Here is a 21,887-nt window from a genome sequence, read left to right as displayed (position 1 = left end):
CCAGAGTGTTCGGTCTTGCGTCTCTCAACTTTCTCTTCACAATATCCCACAGATTCTCTATGGGGTTCAGGTCAGGAGAGTTGAGCACAGTAATACCATGGTCAGTAAACCATTTACCAGTGGTTTTGGCACTGTGAGCAGGTGCCAGGTCGTGCTGAGAAACCAAATCTTCATCTCCATAAAGCTTTTCAGCAAATGGAAGCATGAAGTGCTCCAAAATCTCCTGATAGCGAGCTGCATTGACCCTGCCCTTGATAAAAAACAGTGGACCAACACCAGCAGCTGACATGGCACCCCAGACCATCACTGACTGTGGGTACTTGACACTGGACTTCAGGCATTTTGGCATTTCCTTCTCCCCAGTCTTCCTCCAGACTCTGGCACCTTGATTTCCGAATGACATGCAAAATTTGCTTTCATCCAACAAAAAGTAGTTTGGACCACTGAGCAACAGTCCAGCGCTGCTTCTCTGTAGCCCAAAAGTGTCTTGACCTGGGGAATGCGGCACCTGTAGCCCAGTTCCTGCACACGCCTGTTCACGGTGGCTCTGGATGTTTCTACTCCAGACTCAGTCCACTGCTTCCGCAGGTCCCCCAAGGTCTGGAATCGGTCCTTCTCCACAATCTTCCTCAGGGTCCGGTCACCTCTTGTCGTTGTGTAGTGTTTTTTGCCACACTTTTTCCTTCCCACAGACTTCCCACTGAGGTGCCTTGATACAGCACTCTGGGAACAGCCTATTCGTTCAGAAATGTCTTTCTGTGTCTTACCCTCTCGCTTGAGGGTGTCAATGATGGCCTTCTGGACAGCAGTCAGGTCGGCAGTCTTACCCATGATTGCGGTTTTGAGTAATGAACCAGGCTGAGTTTTTAAAAGCCTCAGGAATCTTTTGCAGGTGTTTAGAGTTAATTAGTTGATTCAGATGATTAGGTTAATAGCTCGTTTAGAGAACCTTTTCATGATATGCTAATTTTTGAGATAGAAATTTTGGGTTTTCATGAGCTGTATGCCAAAATCATCAGTATTAAAACAATAAAAGACCTGAAATATTTCAGTTGGTGTGCAATGAATCTAAAATATATGAAAGTTTCATTTTTATAATTACATTATGGAAAATAATGAACTTTATCACAATATGCAATTTTTTGGAGAAGGACCTGTAGTTTTTTATAGTTCTCTTTAAATATATTGTTATTGTGTGAACCGTTGTTTCAATGATGCTCGTATCAAAAGAGTTTAGGGGAGAGTGGGGCACAACCTATAGCCTAGTTGACTGTTTCAGTTTGTGAGGGTTCCGATCATTTTTCCCCCACATTAATTTCTCAAATATCTAGTTCAATTGTGTGGTTTTGTTTTATTAATACAGTGTATACTTGTTTTCTTGATTTACCCAAAAGAGTGTTTTTGTCTTGAATCATTATGGCACTCTTATAATAAGTGTTTATATTGGGACTATTCCAGACCGGTCTGGTAGGAACCGCTGCGGAGGAGCACAGTCCCTGCGTGACTCGCCATAGATATAAACAGAGAGAAGTAGCTCCGGCTGTAATGTTCTTCCGCAAGAATGCAGTTCTAATTATTAACTGCTAGAGCACAAAAAGTTACGCACTGCAGCATTAAGTGGCCTTCAATTTGATTAATATTGTATATTATTTACACTACAAGTCTATTCAATACAGTTGTGCAAATGCTTTACATACATACAAAAGTGTGCTTCTTTTTCATAAGGGCACAGCTTCTTCTTTTTTCTTTTTTTTTTATGTACAAAATCAATGAATAATAATAATTTAAAAAACTGTATTCTGCTAACTGGCCAAACTCTCATCCTCATTACTGAGCACTGCCACCTAGCAATGTCCTAACCACCCAGAACAATCTGGACACTACAGAACAAAAACACTTAAAGGTCCCGTTCTCCGCGTGTTTTCGAAGCTTTGATTGTGTTTACAGTGTGCAATATAACATGAGTTCATGTTTCGCGTGTAAAAAAAACTGTATTTTTCACACAATTTACTTATCTGTACAGCGCTGCTTAATCTGTCCTAAAGACGGCCTGATGATTTCCTTGTTCTATGAAGTCCCTCCTTCAGAAACACGTAACGAGTTCTGATTGGGCCAGTGCTTCCCGCGCTGTGATTGGACAGCAGCTCAGCGCACTTTGCCCGGAAAGGTCCCGCCTCTTACTATAACGGGGAGATGCAAGCGCTGAATGCGCGCTCTTCTCCACGTGGGAGAGCAACGAGACCACGCCCCCTATTCTGCGTGTTCTTGTGGGCGGAGGGTTCGTCAACAAACGGTTCTAGTGACGTCATTCCTGAAGGAAGTGCAGCGGTGTAGTCCAAACCGGCCGTTCGCTGTAGGCTTTGAAAGGGAACTTCTGTTAAATAAAATATCTCGCTTGGCATTGAACTTTGAGCTTTATAATTTTACAGGTATTATTTATGCTCTAACAGCAACATTTCACACTAACTAAAGTTTGAAAGATGGAATCGGGACGAACGGGACCTTTAAAACACCGGTAACACTTTAGCCAGAAGATATTAATTGCCACACATCCAATGTTCCAAATGTTTATTAAGCCCGCACACACACACACACACACACACACACACACACACACACTCACGCACACGCACACGCACACGCACACGCACACGCACACGCACACACACACACACACACACACACACACTCACACACACACACACACACACACACACACACACACTCACAAACTCTCTCACACACACACACACACACACACACCACACAAACTCATTGATTACGTTTACATGGACAGCAGTAATCTAATTATTGAACTTATTCTGAATAAGACAATATTCTGATTAAGGTGATTACATGACTTGCTTTCTGAATAATTGTTCACGCTCATAGTGTGACTTTGGCAGGTCTGTTCAAATGTAATGGGCTCGGGAAACCCGCTGTAACTTCAACTGCCGGTGTTGCTGTTGGACAGTGTTACTTTGCATTAAAAAGTATAAAAATCCCTTGTTTTTATGTTTTATATACATTCACATTATTTTATTTTTGTAATATCTAGTCTCTTTCAGTATTTATGAAGAGACTCTGCCCCTCTTTGCTCCTTCTTGACAGCCTACATTTAGAATAATAGCTCTGATTAATGACGAAAAAGGTTTAAAAATCGTGACTGTTTGGATTGTTTTTCCTGCCGTCAAGCCTCAGCGTTCACTGGATGACCCATCTGGTTCGCGATTACAGATACAAACTTATTGTATTTTACTTTTACAACGAGCATAATAATTAGAACAAAAATAAAAAATATAGAGGACGCAGTGTTCATAATGAACAGTCAAGCAAAACACACACCGCCCATAGCAGCGCGTTATGGCAACGACATTTCAGACTTACAGATACGTAAAAGATAAACAGAACTTTTGCGCCATTTGTTGTTTCGTACACGTTATATTAATTATAGTTAATCTACTGTTTTATTGGCCACAATATTATTGATAATTGTTGAAAGGGGCACTTCTGATTAATTTTCAAAAAGGGCAGGGCTCGAATCCTCAAAGCCCTCCCCTTTGCACTGGTGTGTGCGTAACGTTATGTGTGCTGTCACAAAATGCGGCGAAATATCTGACACAACGTTAATAGTTAAATAAAGGTTTGTACATGTCTGTAATGCTCTCCGATAATGAGACTAAAATAGGCATACTCCATGTTTCTTAATCTGATTTGCGTTAAATTCGATTATGACTTTAATCGGATTAAGGTCATTAGAAATCGTATTGTCTTAATCAGATTAATATCGGAGCATTGTTGTCCATGTAAACGTACTCACTCACTCACTCACTCACACACTCACTCACTCACACACTCACTCACTCACTCACTCACACACTCACTCACTCACACACTCACTCACTCACTCACTCACTCACTCACTCACTCACACACTCACTCACTCACTCACTCACTCACTCACTCACTCACACACTCACACACTCACTCACTCACTCACTCACACACTCACTCACACACTCACATTCACTCACATTCACTCACTCACTCACTCACTCACACACTCACTCACTCACTCACTCACTCACTCACACACTCACTCACTCACTCACTCACACACTCACTCACACACTCACTCACACACTCACTCACACACTCACACACTCACTCACACACTCACTCACTCACACACTCACTCACTCACTCACTCACACACTCACACACTCACTCACACACTCACTCACTCACACACTCACTCACACACTCACTCACACACTCACTCACTCACACACTCACTCACACACTCACTCACACACTCACTCACACACTCACTCACTCACTCACTCACTCACACACTCACTCACTCACTCACTCACACACTCACTCACACACTCACTCACTCACTCACTCACTCACTCACTCACACACTCACTCACTCACTCACTCACACACTCACTCACACACTCACTCACACACTCACTCACTCACTCACTCACTCACTCACTCACTCATGTGTGTATGTGCTTGGGTCTATAATTGCAGATTGCACTTGGGGATTCTCTCTGGGTTTCTTAATCCAGCTCTGATTCTCATTCCGACACAGGAACACATGAGGGCTCAGCCAGATCCAATGGAAAATACTTTTTGAAGAAAGCACTCATTTTCTTGTCTTTAGTACTTTCTGAAAAAATAAGAAAATAAATAATATGTTATTAGAAACATCACTGACCACAGAACTGAACAACTAGCTGTTAATGACGTTAAATGCAGTCGTCATTCCTAAAACTTTACAGTGTGTGTGTGGACAAATGCTCTGTTGACATTCACCTCCTGGGCCGTTGATTTCAGAAGCATCACTAACATCAACCTTCCAACCAGACACAGGTTCAGTGTCAGGCGCATCCAACGGGAAATACTTTTTGAAGAAAGCACTTATTTTCTTCTTTTTAGTACTTTCTGAAAAAAGAAGAAAACAAATAATATCTTATTAGAAACATCACTAACTGCAGGTCAAAAATTAATAATTAGTCCAACTTGAAAGAAATTTCTGTTTGCATCTCATTCGTTCTGCACACACACAGTTCAGTAATTTACGGGAGTGTCGACCACATTTACTCAAACTACACACAGTGTGTACGGAACAGAACTGATAGTTGTTAAATGACGTTAAATGTGGTCGTCCCTCCTGAAACTTTACAGTGTGTGCGTGGACATTGTAATATTGACTCTCAAAAGCTCTTTTGACATTCACCTCCTGGGCCGCTCATTTCAGGAGAAGCACTCACACCATCACTAACATCCACCTTCCGATCTTCTGCAGACACAGGTTCAGTGTCAGGCGCATCCAATGGAAAGTACTTTTTGAAGAAAGCACTCATTTTCTTGCCTTCAGTACTCTCTGAAAAAAGAAAACAAATATGTTGTTAGAAACATCACTAACTGCAGATCAAAAATGAATAATTAGTTCTGCACACACACAGTTCAGTAATTTACAGCAGTGACGACCACATTTACAAAAACTATACACAGTGTGTACGGACAGAACTGAACTGAACTGATAGTTATTTAATGACATCAAATGCAGTCGTCACTCCTGAGACTTCACAGTTTGTACGTGGCCATTGTAATGTTGCATCTCAAATGCTCTGTTGACATTCACCTGTTTTTGGGCTGCACTTTTCGATCCCACTGCTGCTCCCTTGCAAGCCGACGCTAACCAGATCCATTTCAGCTGTTGGCTCTGGAACAGCCGGATCCAACCCAAAAAGCATTTGGAAGAATTCATTAATCTTTTTCACCATCCACTCTGGGGTAGTTTCTGAAAAACAAATAATGTGTTATTAGAAACATCTCAAACCACAGATTAGACATGAATAATTAGTCTGACTGAAAAGACATTTCTGTTTGCTTCTCATTGTAATGTGGCATCTCAAATGCTCTGTTGACATCAGGGTTGGGAAGGACACTTTTAAAGTGTATTTCACTACAAATTACAAAATACATGCTTTAAAATGTAATTTGTAACATATTTTATAAGATAACACAAGTTTTGTAACTTAATCTAAATAAATACTTTGGCGATATTTGCGTCACTGGAGTAATTTTTCTAGAAATAAAATGCATAAATCTCTCGTCTCAGGGGGATGTGAGAGGGGGAGCACGATCATTCGAATATACTCCAGGGTTTCTACTGATAGAAAGCCATATGCTAATCGCTGAAGTAACCCTTTAATTAAGGCATGTAACACAAAGGGACCACCAAACAGGACTGGGTTTTCCTCTGCAAATTATTTTAAACAACATTAGTTGTCCACAATATTTCCGGAAGCAAAAAAATGCTGACAATCTTAAGAAATAAAATAAAATAAAAATACTGCTCAAGAAGGCAACATGACGCAAGCAGTGATGACCACATTTACAAAAACTATACACAGTGTGTACGGAGAGAACTGAACAACTAGTTGTTATTCCTGAAACTTTACAGTGTGTGTGTGGACAAATGCTCTGTTGACATTCACCTCCTGGGCCGTTGATTTCAGAAGCATCACTAACATCAACCTTCCAACCAGACACAGGTTCAGTGTCAGGCGCATCCAACGGGAAATACTTTTTGAAGAAAGCACTTATTTTCTTCTTTTTAGTACTTTCTGAAAAAAGAAGAAAACAAATAAAATGTTATTAGAAGCATCACTAACTGCAGGTCAAAAATGAATAATTAGTTCAACATGAAAATACATTTCTGTTTGCATCTCATTCGTTCTGCACACACACAGTTCAGTAATTCACGGGAGTGTCGACCACATTTACTCAAACTACACACAGTGTGTACGGAACAGAAATGAAAGCTTTAGCATAAGTTCTGCCAGGAAGACTTAATTGTTACGTCACTTCAACTTCTATCTATCCAATCACATTCTAATACTTGGGTATAAAAGATCGGTACTTACTCATGTTTGAGTTCGCAGATGCTGACGCACCAATTCACCGCCATCCACCCCACCACCTCCAAGTCAAATCCTTCCCTACTCCACCCCACCACCACCACCAGGATGGTCCCTTCCATACCTCACGGGGGGGTCGGCTGCGCCTCTGCCTTCGTCTTCAGGCAGGATATGCAGAGTCCATACCCTCTGATTGCGAGCTACGGACGGGGCCTATGCCAAAGTACTTTATTGCTTGCTGGATTGTTAATAAATGGATTATTGTCACAGTATTTATTCTCCCGAGTCTTTCTGGCAGAACTGAGCAGCTAGTTGTTAAATGACGTTAAATGCGGTCGTTACTCCTGAAACTTTACAGTGTGTGCGTGGACATTGTGATATTGACTCTCAAAAGCTCTTTTGACATTCACCTCCTGGGCCGCTCATTTCAGGAGAAGCATTCACGTCATCACTGACATCCACCTTCCGATCTTCTGCAGACACAGGTTCAGTGTCAGGCGCATCCAATGGAAAGTACTTTTTAAAGAAAGCACTCATTTTGTTGCCTTCAGTACTTTCTGAACAAAGAAGAAAACAAATAATATGCTATTAGAAGCATCACTAACTGCAGATCAAAAATGAATAATTAGTTCAACATGAAAATACATTTTTGTTTGCATCTCATTCGTTCTGCACACACACAGTTCAGTAATTTACAGCAGTGTCGACCACATTTACTCAAATTACACTCAGTGTGTACGGAAAAGAACTGATAGTTGTTAATAATGTTAAATGCAGTCGTCATTCCTGAAACTTTACAGTGTGTGCGTGGACATTGTAACATTGCATCACAAATGCTGTTGACATTCACCTCCTGGGCCGTTGATTTCAGAAGCATCACTAACATCAACCTTCCAACCAGACACAGGTTCAGTGTCAGGCGCATCCAACGGGAAATACTTTTTGAAGAAAGCACTTATTTTCTTCTTTTTAGTACTTTCTGAAAAAAGAAGAAAACAAATAATATGTTATTAGAAGCATCACTAACTGCAGATCAAAAATGAATAATTAGTTCAACATGAAAATAAATTTCTGTTTGCATCTCATTCGTTCTGCACACACACAGTTCAGTAATTTACGGGAGTGTCGACCACATTTACTCAAACTACACACAGTGTGTACGGAACAGAACTGATAGTTGTTAAATGACGTTAAATGCGGTCGTTACTCCTGAAACTTTACAGTGTGTGCGTGGACATTGTAATATTGACTCTCAAAAGCTCTTTTGACATTCACCTCCTGGGCCGCTCATTTCAGGAGAAGCACTCCCACCATCACTGACATCCACCTTCCGATCTTCTGCAGACACAGGTTCAGTGTCAGGCGCATCCAACGGGAAATACTTTTTAAAGAAAGCACTCATTTTGTTGCCTTCAGTACTTTCTGAACAAAGAAGAAAACAAATAATATGTTATTAGAAGCATCACTAACTGCAGATCAAAAATGAATAATTAGTTCAACATGAAAATACATTTTTGTTTGCATCTCATTCGTTCTGCACACACACAGTTCAGTAATTTACGGGAGTGTCGACCACATTTACTCAAACTACACTCAGTGTGTACGGAACAGAACTGAACAACTAGTTGTTAATGACGTTAAATGCAGTTGTCACTCCTGAAACTTTACAGTGTGTGCGTGGACATTGTGATGTTGACTCTCAAAAGCTCTTTTGACATTCACCTCCTGGGCCGCTCATTTCAGGAGAAGCACTCACACCATCACTGACATCCACCTTCCGATCTTCTGCAGACACAGGTTCAGTGTCAGGAACGTTTGCGTCTGGGACACACGATTCCTTGGGTTCAGGCAGATCCAATTCAGGTTCCGTCACGGGATCACACAAAGGCTCAGCCGGATCGATCGGAAAATACTTTTGTAAGCAAGCACTCATTTTCTTAATCACTTTAGTAAAAAGAAGAAGAAAACAAATAATCTTTTATTAGAAACATCACTTACCACAGGTCAAAAATGAATAATTGGTCAAACATACATTCCTGTTTGCATCTTATTCGTTCTGCACACACACAGTTCAGTAATTTACAGGATTGACGACCACATTTAAAAAAACTAAACACAGTGTGTTGGAACTAAACTGCACAACTAGTTGTTAATAACGTTAAATGCGGTCGTCACTCCTGAAACTTTACAGTTTGTACGTGGCCACTGTAATATTGCATCTCAAATGCTCTGTTGACATTCACCTCTTTTAGGGCTGTAGTTTTTGTTTTCTGGCACTTCTGCTGGCCAGCGGACAGTAACCAGATTCACTTCAGGTTCAGGAGCTGGATTCATCCAAAAGAGTGTTCTGATGAATCCACTAATTTTTCTCGCCATCCACTCTGGGGTAGTTTCTGAAAAACAAATAATGTGTTATTAGAAACTTCTCAAACCACAGATTAGACATGAATAATTAGTCTGACTGGAAAGACATTTCTGTTTGCTTCTCATTGTAATGTGGCATCTCAAATGCTCTGTTGAAATCAGGGTTGGGAAGGACACTTTTAAAGTGTATTTCACTAAAATCCATTGAATTAGATAAACAGGGTAAATGTACTCTTTTTGTCTTCTGGGAAACATCGTTATTAGTTTCTGAGGGCAGTACTCAATGAAAAAAAAAGATCTTTAAACAACAAAAGATAAATGTACACATCGTGTCACTAAATATAATAATAAAAAAAAGGTAATTGTGACTTTTTATCTTACAATTCTGCCTTTTCTCAGAGCCGTGAGATTTAAACTTACAATTGCATGTTATAAAGTCGGACATAAATAGACATTCTGAGATAAATAGTTTTATTTTTATAAATGTGTACAAATTCAGTAATTTTGTCTTGTTGAGTATAAGTAAGCATCTATTATATGAATTGGCTTATTCAGGACTGTCCTAAATAAAAGTAACATGCAATTTTTATGATCCTAGATCCCTCTTATTTTGTAAATATTATAATGAAACAAATTAATGAAATGTTGCATATTCTGCAAGGAGAATGAAAAAGTATGAGCAGAACTGTATCTTAGGATGCTTTAGCAGACTGTCAGAGTCTGAGAATCCCCAATTGCTTTTTACATTAATTGCCGTTACACTTTAAATTAATATTTAAATGAAATAAATGACAAGCAGTCACTGTGGCAATCTAAAGAAAATATTGGATGTGACATTAACTAATTGAATTACCACCCATTTAAAATATAAATGTTGTATTTTAAACACATAACTAAGTTACATCCCGAACCCAGGTTGACATTCACATTCAATTTATATTTATTTGTAGATGTGTCTACATTACAATTTAGATTAAAGTGCTATCAGAGGTGACTGTGTCTAAGACCCTGTTTACACCGGGTATAAAGATGTGTTTCAGTCGATCAGATCACAAGTGGACGACACTCATTACAGGTGTAAACAGTTTGAGCTTGTCCATTTTTGACCACTTCTGGAGGTATTCAGAAACACATCTGTCCTGTTAACATTATGGGAAGCGCAGGATTTAAACTTTTGAGTGGAGACCCAAGCTTGGTTTGAAGATGAAAAAACATACCAAGCACAATTGGTCGCGGCTGTCAGAGCAGAAATGAAAGCTGCTGCTCTGCGAATGTTCTTTGGTTTTATCTGGTTGGTTTCATATGTAAATTGTGTGAGCATATTTCATCCAAAACCCGCCCACAGACCCTCCCCTCAAAGAAATCAGGACAGAAGTGGTTGAAAGTGGACAAAAGAGACGGATTCAAACACGGTGCAAGCGGGAATGTGTCTCCCTCGTATGACGAATGAACAGAACGCATCTTAATACCAGGTGTAAACCGGGCCCAGTTAATGTCCATATGTCAGAAATATACACAATACAAATCATGCAGTTTGCTAACATCATGTATTAATTTAAGCAGAAATAATGATTTCATTAAAAAAAAGTTGTGATCATCGTAATGATTACAGCAAGTTATATGGAAAAGTTGTGAGTGGTGCATATTGAGCATTCACCTGTCGAGTTACAGATTATGTCGATCTGCAGATCCTCGCCCTCTAAAGCGGCATGACTGACTGACATGCACTCATCGTCCACCTCCAGCTGTGCGGATATGTCGCCCGGTAAGCACCCGAGAAGCTCGTAAATGCTGTCGGTGACCATAAAGTCCACCTGCATATTCTCCTCATCCGGGACCCAGACACTGTCAATTAAGAACAACTCGCCGTTCACGTAAACCTCCAGAGGGACCTCTCTGTAGTTTGAGATTGAAGCCATAGTTTTGTAAGCTGATCAAATCAAATCCAACGGAAACGGGTGATATCAGATCAGATGTCCAAAACTGTATGTGTGATGCACAGCAGGCTGTGTGGCTGTAAAGTGCGAGTCTATATTCTGTGGGTATGCACGCGCTGAATGTAGACTCTATATAAAATTATGGTGCTTGTAAAGTTGTTTCTAAAGTTAATATCGGTAGGTTATTGCTGTAAAATAACGGTACGTAGTCAGATGTGTAGCTCAAAATCGCTCGGATTATCGCTGTGCTGAAGAATCTGCAAGTTTGAGTGTTTATAGTAAATGCCGTCTGTGACGCAAGTGCTGTCTGTGACGCAACAATACATGACGCTCCACGGTTGCCATAGAAACGGATTGATTGACAGTAGCAGGTTTATGTTGTTACAGACTCACTAATGATCATCGATATATTATTATTAATGTAAAATAAATAATTTAACACAATTTCCTATACTCAGATTACATTTACTGACTGGATTTCAATCACCTTAGGGGTGGGTAACAATAGAAAATGTAACATTACCAGTTTTCCAGTCAGTGTTTGCGATGCACTCTCCCTCCAGCGCCACCATATTTATGTATTTAACACACAAAAAAGAAACAAAACATTTGTTTACTAGACTTTTTAAAGGCCGAATTGTGAAGGCTGAATTAAATGGGATGATAAAACATCGCGTAAATCAATAAGTTGCCTTACAAGTTGTGCAGTTCTCCTCGCGAGCTGCGTGAACACCAAAACAAACAAGTGTAGTCCGATTCACGAGCAAATGACTCATTTGAGCAGATTCTTTTCATGACTCGTTTTATTTTTACTCACGTAACGTTACACTGGTTTTAATCTTGAATCAGCTCTAACGAATACGAAACGAATCCTTCTGAATGAACTTGAGGAATTCGTCGAAGCGATTATTAAATCAACATTTCAAGTTAAAGAAAGCTCTTTCACACCACAACTACAGATAGTAACGATAAAGTTCTAAAAATCTCTCTCAACATTAATGAATAGCAGAGTTCACACCATCTATAACGATAAAGGCAGAGATAATCTTTGGAATCACTTGCAGAACAATTTTTTTCCAGGTGAGAAAAACATTGACAATCGAATCCATAACGACCTCGAGCATTTAAAGCGCCACTGGTGTGGACGGAAATACAGGTCCTTCTAAAAAAAAGTAGCATATTGTGATAAAGTTAATTATTTTCCATAATGTAAAAATAAAAATTAAACGTTCATATATTTTAGATTCATTGCACACCAACTGAAATATATCAGGTCTTTTATTGTTTTAATACTGATGATTTTGGCATACAGCTCATGAAAACTCCTCAAAAAAAAAAAAAAAAAATAGCATATTTCATCCGACCAATAAAAAAAAGTGTTTTTAATACAAAAAAAAGTCAACCTTCAAATAATTATGTTCAGTTATGCACTCAATACTTGGTGGGGAATCCTTTTGCAGAAATGACTGCTTCAGTGCGGCGTGGCATGGAGGCGATCAGCCTGTGGCACTGCTGAGGTGTTCTGGAGGCCCAGGATGCTTCGATAGCGGCCTTTAGCTCATCCAGAGTGTGCATGCTTGCGTTGCGTCTCTCAACTTTCTCTTCACAATATCCCACAGATTCTCTATGGGGTTCAGGTCAGGAGAGTTGAGCACAGTAATAGCATGGTCAGTAAACCATTTACCAGTGGTTTTGGCACTGTGAGCAGGTGCCAGGTCGTGCTGAGAAACCAAATCTTCATCTCCATAAAGCTTTTCAGCAGATGGAAGGATGAAGTGCTCCAAAATCTCCTGATAGCGAGCTGCATTGACCCTGCCCTTGATTAAACACAGCGGACCAACACCAGCAGCTGACATGGCACCCCAGACCATCACTGACTGTGGGTACTTGACACTGGACTTCAGGCATTTGGGCATTTCCTTCTCCCCAGTCTTCCTCCAGACTCTGGCACCTTGATTTCCGAATGACATGCAAAATTTGCTTTCATCCGAAAAAAGTACTTTGGACCACTGAGCAACAGTCCAGTGCTGCTTCTCTGTAGCCCAAAAGTGTCTTGACCTGGGGAATGCGGCACCTGTAGCCCATTTCCTGCACACGCCTGTGCACGGTGGCTCTGGATGTTTCTACTTCAGACTCAGTCCACTGCTTCCGCAGGTCCCCCAAGGTCTGGAATCGGTCCTTCTCCACAATCTTCCTCAGGGCCCGCTCACCTCTTCTCGTTGTGCAGCGTTTTTTGCCACACTTTTTCCTTCCCACAGACTTCCCACTGAGGTGCCTTGATACAGCACTCTGGGAACAGCCTATTCGTTCAGAAATGTCTTTCTGTGTCTTACCCTCTCGCTTGAGGGTGTCAATGATGGCCTTCTGGACAGCAGTCAGGTCGGCAGTCTTACCCATGATTGCGGTTTTGAGTAATGAACCAGGCTGAGTTTTTAAAAGCCTCAGGAATCTTTTGCAGGTGTTTAGAGTTAATTAGTTGATTCAGATGATTAGGTTAATAGCTCGTTTAGAGAAAATTTTCATTATATGCTAATTTTTTGAGATTTTCGAGAAATTTTGGGTTTTCATGAGCTGTATGCCAAAATCATCAGAATTAAAACAATAAAAGACCTGAAATATTTCAGTTGGTGTGCAATGAATCTAAAATATATGAAATTTTAATTTTTATCATTACATTATGGAAAATAATGAACTTTATCACAATATGCATTTTTTTTTAGAAGGACCTGTAGTTTTTTATAGTTCTCTTTAAAGATATTGTTATTGTGTGAACCGTTGTTTCAACGATGCTCATATCAAAAGAGTTTAGGGGAGAGTGGGGCACAACCTATAGCCTAGTTGACTGTTTCAGTTTGTGAGGGTTCCGATCATTTTTCCCCCACATTAATTTCTCAAATATCTAGTTCAATTGCATGGTTTTGTTTTATTAATACAGTGTATACTTGTTTTCTTGATTTACCCAAAAGAGTGGAAGTGAAATAGTGACATGCCTCATAGGCTGGGGTAGGCTGCCTATACAGTAAAATGAGCATATGACAGCTTAAAACGTGATCTGATATAATCCCAGAAATATCTAAGACTTAAATATTTTGTCTATAAAATACAATTATTATTTTTTTTTTAAAGTAAAGTAATAGCATTTTAAAATAATTAGCCTAATAATAATAAATAATAAGATCCATTTCATTTAGTAGAGATATCAGTCTTCCTTCAGTATTGGTAGTATCAAGTAGCAAGACTTTCAGGGCATCATGCGTATGTGCAAGAGCTCTTGTACCTCTCACTTTACCTCTGCCACTAATGTACTGCACATTTATATAGTGTACCAGTAGGTTTCTGTCAAAGGAATAGTTCACTCAAAAATTCAAATTCTGTCATAATGTACTGCTCATGTCATTCCAAACGCTGTTGGCTTCTTTCTTCGGCATAAAAAATAACCCGTAACTTTCAAGCTCCCAAAGAGAACTTAAGTTCACACTTGGCATGTTTGGTTGGATTAAAGCGAACCCTGGTGGGATTGCTGTGTTAGCATGGTTCATTTGAATAAGTGTGAACGCAGCCATCCGAACCCTGGTGCCGCTTTCAAGCGAACTCTGATGCCGTTCAAATAAAATATGAAAGCAAAGCAAACCAAAGACATGTAAATGAACCAAAAACTGGATTTTTTTATTGAATGAGTGCACTCAAAAACATCCACTATGGCTTTACTACAAATGACTGTCCCCTCAAATAGTGCACTATTGACAGCTATAGGGGGCGATTTATATTGTATAATATAATGTACAACATGAATCCATTTTCCAAACCGTGTTTTTGTCTTACCCGGAATCATTATGGTACTCTTATAATAAGTGTTTATATTGGGACTATTCCAGACCGGTCTGGTAGGAACCGCTGCGGAGGAGCACAGTCCCGGCGTGACTCGCCATAGATATAAACAGAGAGAAGTAGCTCCGGCTGTAATGTTCTTCCGCAAGAATGCAGTTCTAATTATTAACTGCTAGAGCACAAAAAGTTACGCACTGCAGCATTAAGTGGCCTTCAATTTGATTAATATTGTATATTATTTACACTACAAGTCTATTCAATACAGTTGTGCAAATGCTTTACATACATACAAAAGTGTGCTTCTTTTTCATAAGGGCACAGCTTCTTCTTTTTTCTTTTTTTAATGTACAAAATCAATGAATAATAATATTTAAAAAAAACTGTATTCTGCTAACTGGCCAAACTCTCATCCTCATTACTGAGCACTGCCACCTAGCAATGTCCTAACCACCCAGTACAACCTGGACACTACAGAGCAAAAACACTTAAAGGTCCCGTTCTCCGCGTGTTTTCGAAGCTTTGATTATGTTTACACTGTGCAATATAACATGAGTTCATGTTTCGCGTGTAAAAAAACAGTATTTTTCACACAATTTACTTATCTGTACAGCGCTGCTTTCTCTGTCCTAAAAACGGCCTGATGATTTCCTTGTTCTATGAAGTCCCTCCTTCAAAAACACGTAACGAGTTCTGATTGGGCCAGCGCTTCCCGCGCTGTGATTGGACAGCAGCTTAGCGCACTTTGCCCGGAAAGGTCTCGCCTCTTACTATAACGGGGAGATGCCAGCGCTGAATGCGCGCTCTTCTCCACGTGGGAGAGCAACGAGACCACAGCCCCTATTTTGCGTGTTCTTGTGGGCGGAGTGTTAGTCAACAAACGGCTCTAGTGACGTCATTCCTGAAGGAAGTGCAGCGGTGTAGTCCAAACCGGCCGTTCGCTGTAGGCTTTGAAAGGGAACTTCTGTTAAATAAAATATCTCGCTTGGCATTGAACTTTGAGCTTTATAATTTTACAGGTATTATTTATGCTCTAACAGCAACATTTCACACTAACTAAAGTTTGAAAGATGGAATCGCGAAGAACGGGACCTTTAAAACACCGGTAACACTTTAGCCAGAAGATATTAATTGCCACACATCCAATGTTCCAAATGTTTATTAAGCCCGCACACACACACACACACACACACACACACACACACACACACACACACACACGCACACACACACACACACGCACGCACAGTCGTGTTTCCATGTTTTATGGGGACTTTCCATAGGCGTAATGGATTTCATACTGTACACACAGGACATCCTATCCCCCTACACTACCCCTACCCCTAAACCTACCCATCACAGGAAACATTCTGCATTTTTACTTTCTCAAAAAAACTCCTTCTGTGTGATTTATAAGATGTTTTCCTCATGGGGACCTAAAAATGTCCCCACAAGGACAAGGATTTCGGATATTGCCATCTTTGTGGGGACATTTTGTCCCCATAACGTAGGGATTACCAGGTCGCACACACACACACACACACACACACGCACACACACACACGCACACACACACACACCACACACACACACACACACGCACACACACACACACACACACACCACACAAACTCATTGATTACGTTTACATGGACAGCAGTAATCTAATTATTGACCTTATTCTGAATAAGACAATATTCTGATTAAGGTGATTACATGACTTGCTTTCTGAATAATTGTTCACGCTCATAGTGTGACTTTGGCAGGTCTGTTCAAATGTAATGGGCTCGGGAAACCCGCTGTAACTTCAACTGCGGGTGTTGCTGTTGGACAGTGTTACTTTGCATTAAAAAGTATAAAAATCACTTTTTTTATGTTTTATATACATTCACATTATTTTATTTTTGTAATATCTAGTCTCTTTCAGTATTTATGAAGAGACTCTGCCCCTCTTTGCTCCTTCTTGACAGCCTACATTTAGAATAATAGCTCTGATTAATGACGAAAAAGGTTTAAAAATCGTGACTGTTTGGATTGTTTTTCCTGCCGTCAAGCCTCAGCGTTCACTGGATGACCCATCTGGTTCGCGATTACAGATACAAACTTATTGTATTTTACTTTTACAACGAGCATAATAATTAGAACAAAAACAAAATATAGAGGACGCAGTGTTCATAATGAACAGTCAAGCAAAACACACACCGCCCATAGCAGCGCGTTATGGCAACGACATTTCAGACTTACAGATACGTAAAAGATAAACAGAACTTTTGCGCCATTTGTTGTTTCGTACACGTTATATTAATTATAGTTAATCTACTGTTTTATTGGCCACAATATTATTGATAATTGTTGAAAGGGGCACTTCTGATTAATTTTCAAAAAGGGCAGGGCTCGAATCCTCAAAGCCCTCCCCTTTGCACTAGTGTGTGCGTAACGTTATGTGTGCTGTCACAAAATGCGGCGAAATCTCTGACACAACGTTAATAGTTAAATAAAGGTTTGTACATGTCTGTAATGCTCTCCGATAATGAGACTAAAATAGGCATACTCCACGTTTCTTAATCTGATTTGCGTTAAGTTCAATTATGACTTTAATCGGATTAAGGTCATTAGAAATCGTATTGTCTTAATCAGATTAATATCGGAGCATTGTTGTCCATGTAAACGTACTCACTCACTCACTCACTCACACACTCACTCACTCACACACTCACTCACTCACTCACTCACTCACTCACTCACTCACTCACACACTCACTCACTCACACACTCACACACTCACTCACTCACTCACTCACACACTCACTCACACACTCACTCACTCACTCACTCACTCACTCACTCACTCACTCACTCACTCACTCACTCACTCACACACTCACTCACACACTCACTCACTCACACACTCACTCACTCACTCACATTCACTCACATTCACTCACTCACTCACTCACACACTCACTCACTCACTCACTCACTCACACACTCACTCACTCACTCACACACTCACACACTCACTCACTCACACACTCACTCACTCACTCACACACTCACTCACTCACACACTCACTCACTCACTCACACACTCACTCACTCACTCATTCACACACTCACTCACTCACTCACTCACTCACTCACTCACTCACTCACTCACTCACATTCACTCACTCACTCACTCACTCACTCACTCACTCACTCACTCACTCACACACTCACTCACTCACTCACTCACACACTCACTCACTCACTCACTCACTCACACACTCACTCACTCACTCACACACTCACTCACTCACTCACTCACTCACTCACTCACACACTCACACACTCACTCACTCACTCACTCACACACTCACTCACACACTCACTCACACACTCACTCACTCACACACTCACTCACTCACTCACTCACTCACTCATGTGTGTATGTGCTTGGGTCTATAATTGCAGATTGCACTTGGGGATTCTCTCTGGGTTTCTTAATCCAGCTCTGATTCTCATTCCGACACAGGAACACATGAGGGCTCAGCCAGATCCAATGGAAAATACTTTTTGAAGAAAGCACTCATTTTCTTGTCTTTAGTACTTTCTGAAAAAAGAAGAAAATAAATAATATGTTATTAGAAACATCACTGACCACAGAACTGAACATCTACCTGTTAATGACGTTAAATGCAGTCGTCATTCCTAAAACTTTACAGTGTGTGTGTGGACAAATGCTCTGTTGACATTCACCTCCTGGGCCGTTGATTTCAGAAGCATCCCTAACATCAACCTTCCAACCAGACACAGGTTCAGTGTCAGGCGCATCCAACGGGAAATACTTTTTGAAGAAAGCACTTATTTTCTTCTTTTTAGTACTTTCTGAAAAAAGAAGAAAACAAATAATATGTTATTAGAAGCATCACTAACTGCAGGTCAAAAATTAATAATTAGTCCAACTTGAAATAAATTTCTGTTTGCATCTCATTCGTTCTGCACACACACAGTTCAGTAATTTACGGGAGTGTCGACCACATTTACTCAAACTACACACAGTGTGTACGGAACAGAACTGATAGTTGTTAAATGACGTTAAATGCGGTTGTCACTCCTGAAACTTTACAGTGTGTGCGTGGACATTGTAATGTTGACTCTCAAAAGCTCTTTTGACATTCACCTCCTGGGCCGCTCATTTCAGGAGAAGCACTCACACCATCACTGACATCCACCTTCCGATCTTCTGCAGACACAGGTTCAGTGTCAGGCGCATCCAATGGAAAGTACTTTTTGAAGAAAGCACTCATTTTCTTGCCTTCAGTACTTTCTGAAAAAAGAAAACAAATATGTTGTTAGAAACATCACTAACGGCAGATCAAAAATGAATAATTAGTTCTGCACACACACAGTTCAGTAATTTACAGCAGTGACGACCACATTTACAAAAACTATACACAGTGTGTACGGACAGAACTGAACTGAACTGATAGTTATTTAATGACATCAAATGCAGTCGTCACTGCTGAGACTTCACAGTTTGTACGTGGCCATTGTAATGTTGCATCTCAAATGCTCTGTTGACATTCACCTGTTTTTGGGCTGCACTTTTCGATCCCACTGCTGCTCCCTTGCAAGCCGACGCTAACCAGATCCATTTCAGCTGTTGGCTCTGGAACAGCCGGATCCAACCCAAAAAGCATTTGGAAGAATTCATTAATCTTTTTCACCATCCACTCTGGGGTAGTTTCTGAAAAACAAATAATGTGTTATTAGAAACATCTCAAACCACAGATTAGACATGAATATTTAGTCTGACTGAAAAGACATTTCTGTTTGCTTCTCATTGTAATGTGGCATCTCAAATGCTCTGTTGACATCAGGGTTGGGAAGGACACTTTTAAAGTGTATTTCACTACAAATTACAAAATACATGCTTTAAAATGTAATTTGTAACATATTTCATAAGATAACACAAGTTTTGTAACTTAATCTAAATAAATACTTTGGCGATATTTGCGTCACTGGAGTAATTTTTCTAGAAATAAAATGCATAAATCTCTCGTCTCAGGGGGATGTGAGAGGGGGAGCACGATCATTCGAATATACTCCAGGGTTTCTACTGATAGAAAGCCATATGCTAATCGCTGAAGTAACCCTTTAATTAAGGCATGTAACACAAAGGGACCACCAAACAGGACTGGGTTTTCCTCTGCAAATTATTTTAAACAACATTAGTTGTCCACAATATTTCCGGAAGCAAAAAAATGCTGACAATCTTAAGAAATAAAATAAAATAAAAATACTGCTCAAGAAGGCAACATGACGCAAGCAGTGATGACCACATTTATAAAAACTATACACAGTGTGTACGGAGAGAACTGAACAACTAGTTGTTATTCCTGAAACTTTACAGTGTGTGCGTGGACATTGTAACATTGCATCACAAATGCTCTGTTGACATTCACCTCCTGGGCCGTTGATTTCAGAAGCATCACTAACATCAACCTTCCAACCAGACACAGGTTCAGTGTCAGGCGCATCCAATGGGAAATACTTTTTGAAGAAAGCACTTATTTTCTTCTTTTTAGTACTTTCTGAAAAAAGAAGAAAACAAATAAAATGTTATTAGAAGCATCACTAACTGCAGGTCAAAAATTAATAATTAGTCCAACTTGAAAGAAATTTCTGTTTGCATCTCATTCGTTCTGCACACACACAGTTCAGTAATTTACGGGAGTGTCGACCACATGTACTCAAACTACACACAGTGTGTACGGAACAGAACTGAGCAACTTGTTGTTAATGACGTTAAATGTGGTCGTCCCTCCTGAAACTTTACAGTGTGTGCGTGGACATTGTGATATTGACTCTCAAAAGCTCTTTTGACATTCACCTCCTGGGCCGCTCATTTCAGGAGAAGCACTCACACCATCACTGACATCCACCTTGCGATCTTCTGCAGACACAGGTTCAGTGTCAGGCGCATCCAATGGAAAGTACTTTTTAAAGAAAGCACTCATTTTCTTGCCTTCAGTACTTTCTGAAAAAAGAAGAAAACAAATAATATGTTATTAGAAACATCACTAACTGCAGGTCAAAAATGAATAATTAGTTCAACATGAAAATACATTTCTGTTTGCATCTCATTCGTTCTGCACACACACAGTTCAGTAATTTATGGGAGTGTCGACCACATTTACTCAAACTACACACAGTGGCCCTCATTTATCAAAAGTGCGTACACCAAATTTCCAGCGTACACCTTGCGTACACCCAAACCCACGGTGACTTTGAGATTTATCAATATGGACGTTGGCGTACGGCACGCTCAAATCCTACGCCAGCTCAGGAGGTGGTGTACGCACGTTTGAGTTAGTGGGAAAATGCGCAGAAAAACAATTCCTAACACCACAAAACGCACTGACAAGATATGCTATATGGCCCACTGTTAAAAACCACAACAACAACATTCAGTGTTTATTTTTGTGCAACATGAACGTCAATGTTTAATTTGTGTGACTTTACCAAAGTTTTTGATTTGTAGGCATATGTATTCCTCCAGTCGCGAGCCTGTGCTCTTTATCTGACGGTTCAGGCCTGCCCGGCAGCTGCGCACGGACTGGGACTAAAATAATTCAGACTGACAAAATAATAAAAATGACCTTCTTCTTTTAAATAATAATAAAATCAATAAAAACGACATTCTTCTTCTGAATAACAAGCGTCATTAAGAATAATAATCATAATAATAATAAGAAGAATCTTACAAATTGTCATGTAATTATTAATGTGAATGAATCTTACTCCACATCACATCATCATCACTATTGTACACCCC

At 40.0% G+C, this 21,887-nt stretch overlaps 1 protein-coding gene across 2 annotated transcripts; it reads right to left on the bottom strand.

Annotated features, from left to right (window-relative positions):
* Positions 1-4,451: 4,451 nt before the first annotated feature.
* On the bottom strand, positions 4,452-19,750 carry LOC137046976 (uncharacterized). 2 transcript variants are annotated; one of them, XM_067424507.1, is made up of 12 exons: positions 11,766-11,805; positions 10,963-11,150; positions 9,185-9,334; positions 8,664-8,885; positions 8,217-8,363; positions 7,792-7,920; positions 7,352-7,498; positions 6,519-6,647; positions 5,660-5,818; positions 5,252-5,398; positions 4,828-4,956; positions 4,452-4,681 (listed from the first exon to the last, which is right to left on the bottom strand). In XM_067424507.1, the coding sequence occupies exons 2-12, from the start codon at positions 11,123-11,125 to the stop codon at positions 4,590-4,592; spliced, it is 1,614 nt and encodes a 537-aa protein (XP_067280608.1). In that variant the 5' UTR covers positions 11,126-11,150; positions 11,766-11,805; the 3' UTR covers positions 4,452-4,589. The 2 variants fall into 2 exon arrangements, with proteins under 2 accessions (XP_067280608.1, XP_067280609.1); XM_067424508.1 differs by lacking the exons at positions 8,217-8,363; positions 8,664-8,885; positions 9,185-9,334; positions 10,963-11,150; positions 11,766-11,805 and adding exons at positions 18,806-18,934; positions 19,230-19,376; positions 19,638-19,750.
* Positions 19,751-21,887: the final 2,137 nt, after the last annotated feature.

Source organism: Pseudorasbora parva, chromosome 18, assembly GCF_024679245.1.
Source record: "Pseudorasbora parva isolate DD20220531a chromosome 18, ASM2467924v1, whole genome shotgun sequence".
Taxonomy (NCBI): Eukaryota; Metazoa; Chordata; class Actinopteri; order Cypriniformes; family Gobionidae; genus Pseudorasbora; species Pseudorasbora parva.
The sequence above is the reverse complement of the archived record's forward strand: the minus strand, read 5'-3'. Positions and strand labels throughout refer to the sequence as shown.